The sequence below is a fragment of the Rhagoletis pomonella genome, unplaced genomic scaffold, assembly GCF_013731165.1.
Source record: "Rhagoletis pomonella isolate Grant_MI unplaced genomic scaffold, Rhpom_1.0 Rhpom_scaffold_00006, whole genome shotgun sequence".
In the NCBI taxonomy this organism is placed as follows: Eukaryota; Metazoa; Arthropoda; class Insecta; order Diptera; family Tephritidae; genus Rhagoletis; species Rhagoletis pomonella.
This window is the reverse complement of record NW_023458560.1, coordinates 39,810,572-39,819,068: the sequence shown is the minus strand read 5'-3', so window position 1 is coordinate 39,819,068 and position 8,497 is coordinate 39,810,572. Positions and strand designations below refer to the sequence as shown.

Sequence of the window (8,497 nt, the reverse complement as noted above, 5' to 3'; positions counted from 1 at the left end):
TTGTTGCGTTTCTGGAGCTCTGATAGGTACTCAGATTTCCATCTTTTACAAAACATGTGGTGAAGAGCCTTTAATCTTTGCCATCGATTTACGATCGATGCACGATTTTCATCGGCGTCTATTTCTGGTGGAGCTAGTATGTGTCCACCGACTAGGAAGTGACCTGGAGTCAGTGGCTCCAGGTCTGCTGGTTGATTTGAAGAGGGGCTCAGGGGTCTAGAATTGAGACATGATTCCACTCTGCATAATAGGGTTGTAAATTCCTCAAATGTATATTTATGGTTGGAGGCAATTTTAGTGAAGTGGCTTTTGAAGCTTTTAACTCCCGCTTCCCACAGTCCGCCCATGTGGGGAGCTGAAGCGGGGATAAAGTGCCATGAAACCATTTGATGGGCATATTTGGCTAAGGTGTCACCGCGGGCATTGGCCATGAAGACTTTAAACTCTGATTTCAGAGTTCTAGAGGCTCCGACAAAGTTAGTGCCATTGTCGGAGTAGACATTTCTTGGACAGCCCCTTCTTGCTATGAACCTAGCAAATGCTGCTAAGAAGGATTGAGTACTTAGGTCTGAGGTGGCTTCCAAATGGATCGCCTTAGTCGCAAAGCACACAAACAGGCACACATATCCTTTGGACATCCGGCATCCTCGTCCGCTGTAACTCTTTATGTCGAAAGGCCCTGCAAAGTCGACTCCCGAGTTTGTAAATGCTCGTGAGAATGTAGTGCGTTCCTTGGGAAGAATTCCCATTAGCTGTGTTTGCACGCGTTTTCTATAAATTGTGCAGACCTTGCAATTATGAATGGTGGACCGTATCATGTTTTTGACCCTAGGTATCCAATACTGTGTTCGAATCAGGCGCAACATGAGCTGATTCTCACCATGCAGTGAGACTTTGTGAACGAACTGAACTATCAGACGGGACAAGTGGCTGTTGTATGGCAGGATAACTGGGTGACGCTCGTTATAGGCGAGATCACGAGATGCTCCTAGGCGACCACCTGTCCTCATTATACCGTCCTTATCGATGAATGGGTTAAGGGTTAGTACTTCACTCTTTTGACCTATTGATGTTTCGGATTTTAGTGCTGAATATTCTTCCCAATAATGCTTCTTCTGGCAGATGATTATCAAGCGGTGAGTCGTTGCTTTAATTCCATCAGCTGAAATTGAACAAGATTTCGCCTGAAATGACGCTCTAGTTTTTGGGTGAGTTCTTTGAGAGAATCTCAGTACATAAGATAAAACTCTCAAAGCTCTCGAGAAATCAGAAAATCTTTCAATAATATCAAAGTCGATATCTGACCTTGTTGTTGCGTGTACCTGCACCCTTTTCTCTTCTATAACTGTATTATAGTCCTTTTCTTCAGTGGGCCATTTGGAGTGATCTTCTTGCAGCCAAGAAGGGCCCTCCCACCACAGGGAGTTGTTTACTAATTCTTGCGCCGGAAGTCCTCTACTGGCTAAGTCTGACGGATTTGATGTTGAATCTACATGACACCAATTTTCTTTTCCGACCTTTTCTATTATTTTTGTTACTCGATGGGCAACAAAGGTTGACCATGAGCACGGTGGTTTCCGTAGCCAAACCTGGACAATGGTCGAATCCGTCCACATCTTAGTTGTACGGTTGGCTAAGTTAAGATTATTGGTCATCGACTCCAATATTTCGGCTAGCAAGACCGCCCCACAAAGTTCTAATCGTGGTAAGGAAATCGTTTTAACTGGTGCCACTTTAGTTTTAGCTAGTAGTAGACTGATGGCGACCTTTTCGTCCATTTCGACGCGAAGATAAATGCAGGCCGCATATGCCTTTTCTGAGGCGTCGCAAAACCCGTGAACTTCGACTTTGGTTGTCGGTGAAAAGTGTACCCAACGGGGGATACGAATCTTTTCGATGTAACTGTAGCTTTCCTTAAAGTTTTTCCAGCGGTCCAACGTGGTTGACGATACAGTTTCATCCCACCCTGTTCCTTCTAACAAAATATTTTGCATTAAAATTTTCGCGGTAATTACAAATGGTGCAAGCCACCCTAGGGGATCAAATAATTTGGCAATGGCCGATAGAATTGCCCTTTCTGTATAGCTAGTCTGGTTTTCAATTGGTTTGGCTGTAAAGTAAAAATTATCGGAATGGGCGTTCCATCTGATTCCCAGAGCTTTGACCGTGCTGGTGTCTTCGAAGTCTAAGAAGTCTTCTTTAAGCAGATGGGATTTCGGTGTACCATGTAAAATTTCAGTGCAATTAGAAGTCCATTTCCTTAAAGGAAAACCAGCAGACTGCAGTACTCCTGTGATGTCGTCCTTCGCTTTGATGGCAGCTTCGATGGTGTGACCGCCAGCTAAAACATCGTCAACATACATATACTTTCTTAGGATGTCCGACGCAATAGGGTGCGAGTTTTGTACATCGTCAGCTAATTGGAGCAGGGTTCTAATCGCGAGGTAGGGTGCGCAGTTGACACCGAAAGTCACAGTTTTAAGCTCATAAAGCCTAATTGGTTCGGTTGGACTTGTTCGGAAAATTATTCGCTGATACTTGGTATCGTCAGGATTTAGTAATATTTGGCGATACATCTTTTCGATGTCGCTATTAAAAACGTATCGAAAAAATCTCCACCGTAATATTAGAATTGTCAAGTCATTCTGGAGGACTGGTCCAGGATGGATCACATCATTAAGACTCACCCCATTAGCCGTAGGACATGACGCGTTGAAGACCACCCGTACTTTGGTGGTGGTGCTCTCTTCCTTTCGAACGGCATGATGTGGCAGGAAGTAACTTTCGCATTCATCACCCGGAATACGGTCAGAAATTAGCGTCATGTGTCCTAACGTTTCATACTCGGACAATACCCTATTGTATTCAGTTTGTAGGGGAGGGTCTTTTGCTAGACGGATTTCATTACGAAAAAATTGTGAGCAAGCTATCTTGAGTGAAGGTCCTAAGCGTATACACCTTGGAAAATCCTGTTTGAATGGCAACGATACTGTATATTTTCCATCCTGGTTCCGTTTAGTTGTGCGTTTATAAAGGTCCTCGCAGTAAACTTCCTCTTTATTGTAGGTTTTGTGCTTTGAAAAGTCTTCTAACTCCCAAAACGAGGCTAGACGTTTGTCTAAGGTCACCTCGTTAAAAAACGATACACGTTTATTAGTGATTGAAATTGCTTCCGTCTGGCCGGTTAGTATCCATCCGAATACTGTTTCCTGAGCAAGAAGAGTACCTAAAACGTTCTTCCTAATACCGCCCAACATTATTTGGGCATAAACGTCGCCACCTAGGACAAGATCAACTTGTTCATTAATGAAAAATCTCTTATCCGCTAAAATGAGGTCGGGGAATGCTTGTTTCGTCATAGCATCTATCTGACAGGTCGGTAGATTACCGGTCAGCTGTGGTAAAACCAACACTGTGGTATCTATATTAATTAAAGGGTCAATGGGTGATCGCAATTGAATCGCACACGCTTCTTTCACCTGCGCCGACACGGTGTTATTGATGTCTGATACCTGGGCCTGCATCCTTTTGGACGGCAGGTTAATCCTACGCTTAAGCCTTTCGGTTATAAACGAACATTCCGAACCGGAATCTATTAATGCGCGTGCTGAAAAAGTAGTGTTATTAAAAAATATATTGACCCGCGCGGTCCCCAATAAGATCCCTTTATTTGTATTAGCGAAACAAGATTTAACATTGCTAACCGAATTTTTATTTGCTCTTGCAGAATCGGGCCTCAATTGGGCCTGTGCAGAAGTGGACGCAACATTATCCTTTGGATCCGATTGGTTCGTTTGAACAGTTGATTTCGGTGCGGCTGCCTCGATATGTAAGAGCGTGTTGTGTCTTTGGTGGCAAGTGCTGCAATTGTAAGAGCTAGTGCACCTCGACACAGTATGTCTTGAAGATAGGCAGTTAACGCAACTATTATTGTTCTTCACGAGTGTGATCCTGTCGGATGTTGAAAGCTTACGGAACTTCTGGCAGTCTTTTAATCTGTGCTCGTTAGATTGGCACAATTGGCATGTAACTTTGGATACACTTGCCTGGAAAGCTCCAAGTCTTTTTTGTGGGGCTTCAGTGGTATGTTTAGCATTCTGTGGTTTTGAAAATCTGGAATGAGTAGTGCCCTTTATACCTGACACGGTTTCTAGTGTCTGGAACCTATTTGAGAGAAACTTATCCATATCCTCCCACTTGGATATCTCCGTTTTGTTCTCTACTGTTTGTTCCCACAATGCTAAGGTACTTTCCGGTAGTTTGGTTGAGCAGATGTAAGTAATAATTGCATCCCAGTTTGATATATCAATTTGATGACTTTTTAGTGATGAGATGCAATTATTAATTTCTCTCTGCAATTTTTTAATCGAGCCGCCGCACTCACTATCAACCGTATTTAAATTAAAAAGAGTCTTTAATTGTGTATGGACGAGTATGCGTTTATTCTCCTACCTATCCGTTAAATGTTTCCAAGCTGTAGAAAATCCTTCATTGGTGAGTGGGCATTTTTTAACAATATCTTTCGCCTCTCCCTCTGTTTTTTGGATCAGGTGGCATAGTTTCTCGACAGGAGTGAGGCGCTTATTCAGGATGTAGATGGCCGTGAACATGTCTCGAAATGTTGGCCAGGAAAGATAGTCGCCCTTGAATACATCTGTATCGCACGGGGGTAAGTGGATACTGTGTTCGCGGTCGGACTGATCTTCTACGTCCTTTTCACTTTTAACTAATTTTGCGTGGAGATCTGCCATGTTCGACATGCAGCGCAAATAGACTGAGTACGAGCTCTTGTATTTTTTCCTCACTGAAGAAATATCTTTGGCTTCTGCCTTATCTGAAATTAAATATTCCTCATATGCTATTTTAACCTTTCGCCACATTGCTTTAAGTTCTTCTTGCTGGATCGCAAGAGTATATTTTGTATGCTCTGTCTGGGGCACGCTATTGTAATCTGATTCAAACTCAGTTACTGCGTCCGCCAACCGAATATATGTATCCATGTTTGTTTAATTTATTTAAAGAGAACCCAAGACGAAATGAACCCCTAACTATCTTTTCGAAAGTTCCAAGCAAAGCAAAAACCACCACAAGAATTTAAGTTAAATTGTTCAACTCCTTTATTTTTTTGTTAAAAAGGATGTAAGTATATGCACATCAATTCCTATATTTACAGGTAATTAACTCGCCGCCCAACTTGCACCAATGTTCAATTTGAATATATGTATATGTGAACGTAATGTGTAACTCCGATGTGCAATGATATTTGAACGAGCGGCTGGTGATTTTGTGGAAGTAGTATATCAGCGTTAAAGTGACTATAATGTGCAGACCAAAAGTGATTGCAAAAGATGATAAACCAAAAGTGTTAAACCAAAGTGCAATTCCGAGTGAGGTTAGATTTCCTCCCGCGCTACGTGAAGTGTTGTTAGTGTAAGTGGTTGCAGAAATTAAACTTACGTGCCACCAGAAGGCTATGGAAATTGTGAAAGTGATCAAATGTGCGAATTAATTCAATCTGTGCTCTTTAGATATGGCACACGGACTAAGAAAATTTAACTAAAATGTGTGCCGTTGTCATTTACACTAACCAAAACTTTCGTGGGTTTTCTCAAAATGGCCGCAGCGCGCACTTGTGTTTGGGTTATATGCACTATATTCATGGACTGTTGAATCGCGATTCGGACTATAAATGCAACACTAGTGAACGTTGTTCCACAAAATCACTCGCAGCTATGATGTTCTTTATGCGAAATAATCTTAATTTTTTCGGAGCGATATTTTCACTAAATATATGTGTGTGTGCAATGAAAAATGTCAACCACGTACCTTGTTACCTCCTTGTATTTATGCGACCGGTTAATTGTATAAGGTGCGCTCTTGTGTAGTGGATGATTGCGGCAAGTGTGCTTTCTAATTGATAGAGCTGTAGTGGACTGTATTCAAATAGTTTGTCTGATTATTTTGCTCCCGGCTCGAAGGACCATGTGCAACGCTGCAACGACTGCGTATTTGATAGCTCAATGGTTCGCAGTTTGTTGCACCGATGTCGTGTTAGAAATATGGAGAAAATAAATAAAGACGGGAATTAGTCTTCCGTATAAAATGTAATTCGTTTATTACAAAGTATGTATATATATACAGCGTGGCGACGAATAACTGTTACCCAGTTTTTTTGAGAAATAAAAGGGTCCTTTATAAATTTTGCGAAAAAAGTATTTTATTGTTAATTTTCCACAGATTTTACTTTAGTTGTATTAGTTAGTTTTTAAATTTTAATCCTTATCTACATTTTCCAGCAGTGTAAACTTTGAGAGAAAAGTTCATTTGGCACGCAAGTCTTTTTCAGGTGTATTTTTTCTTAGGCTTTGTATAAAAAAAGTAAAAAAAAGAAAAAACCTGTATAAGGTTGGTCGAATGAATGGCCGTCCTAGTCACCAGTCCCGAGTCTATTAGATTTTTGAGTATGAGGCCTTATTTTGGACAGAAGGGGGAGTATAAGGGACTCAAAATGGAGAAAATTAGCCTATGGTTACAGAAGATATGGAACAAATTAACTGACGAGGACCTGCGTGCCAAATGAACTTTTCTCTCAAAGTTTACACTGCTGGCAAATGTAAATAAGGATTAAAATTTAAAAACTAATTAATACAACTAAAGTAAAATCTGTGGAAAATTAACAATAACATACTTTTTTCGCAAAATCTATAAAGGACTCTTCTATTTCTCAAAAAAACCTGGGTAACAGTTATTCGTCGCCACGCTGTATTTTGCTATGTATACACAAAAATTGGATTAGAAAATTGACTTTTACCTCAATCGCTTATGACGTCGGGTGATGGCTGATAGTCGTCCTCTGTTGATCTCCAGAAAAGAAGTGACCGATCTCCTTTTTACGAAATTAAGTTCAACCTCCAAGCAGTAAAACTGTTTGGAGGGGTAACTTAACGAAAGTTAATATGGCGGGAAGTATTACTAACGGCCACATTATTAATACATGCAAATGTATACTTGCATGTGTGTATAAATGATACTAACGGCCAACATTGTTGGTTATTAATACTGCAAATGTATACATGCATGTGCATAAATGAACATTAGGGTGGTACACCCATTGCATTATTTTGAGTTTAGGGTGGAGGCCTAAACATATGTGATGATAAGTGGGCGGTGCCACGCCCACTTAAGAATTGTTGCAAGCATCAATTTTGAATAAATTAGCTTTAATATTTACGGATTTATCGAAGATTTTGTATTTCTCTAAATTACCGCTATATGGGATGTGGGCGTGGTTATTGTCCGATCTTAAAAATTTTGGGCCATTTGGTATGATGTATCAAGGCCAACAACTGTGCCAAGCTTGGAAGAAGTTGGTGCAGCGGTTACCAAGATATACACATGTAACCATAAGTGGGCGTGGCTACGCCCATTTTCCAAAAATGTTTAATATTCTTATTTTTCGTCTGAAATTTATTGTAAATATCAATTTTGAGTGAATTATCTTCAGTAGTTACTAAAATATCGCAGTTTTCGTATTTCTGGAAATTACCGTTATATGGGAAGTGGGCGTGGTTACAGTCCCATTTCGCCCATTTTCAATACCAACCTACCAAATTTTGTTGAGATATCTCAATTTTTGCTCGAGTTATCATGTACACGGACGGACGGACAGATGGACAGACGGACAGACGAACGGACAGACAGACATGGCTTAATCGATTTCTCTATTCATTCTGAGCATTTATGTATACATTTGTCTATATCTATCTCGATTCGTTTTGGCTGTTACAAACAACCGTTATGTGAACAAAATTAATATACCCTTGTGCACAAGTGCTCTCGGGTATAAAAACAATAACTCCATTTTCGGAATCAGCAAAGAGTGGTGGGAAAATTATGCGAAATTTTGTCGAAACGCTGTGTGCTGCTTAGTCAGATGGAAATGACCAATTACCATGCCGTACCCCATGAGTGTACGCTACTGATCAAACAGCAATCTATTGGGGCAGTGATTTATTTGGGAATTGAAAATAGATTTTGCATTAATGTCAGCAATGTATGTAGTTATCTCCCACTCATTCTGCTATTCCAAAAACTACATATATGTCCACACTTTTTTAGGAATCATTATCTACTCGCAAACATAGACATATGCCTGTGCATTGGACTGTATTGGTCATATTGTGCGCCAACTGAAAAATGATTTTTTTTATGCTCGACAACGAAATTTTTATATGCGATTGAAAGGAAAAACTTCTACTGTCTACTGTGCATACATGTATTTTATGTAAATATTTATTTTATGCAAATTCATTAAATTTATATTCATTTTGATAATTTCACGCAAAAAAACGGTATTGTTTAACATATGACCAACTTAATTTATGGCCAAAAATATTTTGGCAACAAACTCACTAATGGCAGCCAATGAACGCAAAAATACCAAAAACCGATAAAAAATATATAAATAATTATTTTTTTGTTGCGAAACTTTTCGTGC

The 8,497-nt window shown here is 40.1% G+C and overlaps 1 protein-coding gene across 1 annotated transcript in view; it reads right to left on the bottom strand.

Annotated features, from left to right (window-relative positions):
• The window catches only part of LOC118741907, a 79,498-nt gene extending 75,974 nt beyond the window's left edge, over positions 1-3,524 (bottom strand). Inside the window, exons 1-2 of the mRNA XM_036473880.1 lie at positions 1,306-3,524; positions 93-240 (exon numbers count right to left, since the gene is read on the bottom strand). Of these exons, the coding sequence (XP_036329773.1) occupies positions 93-240; positions 1,306-3,524 (2,367 nt within the window). The remainder of the gene's footprint in view (positions 1-92; positions 241-1,305) is intronic.
• Between the last annotated feature and the right edge of the window lie 4,973 nt (positions 3,525-8,497).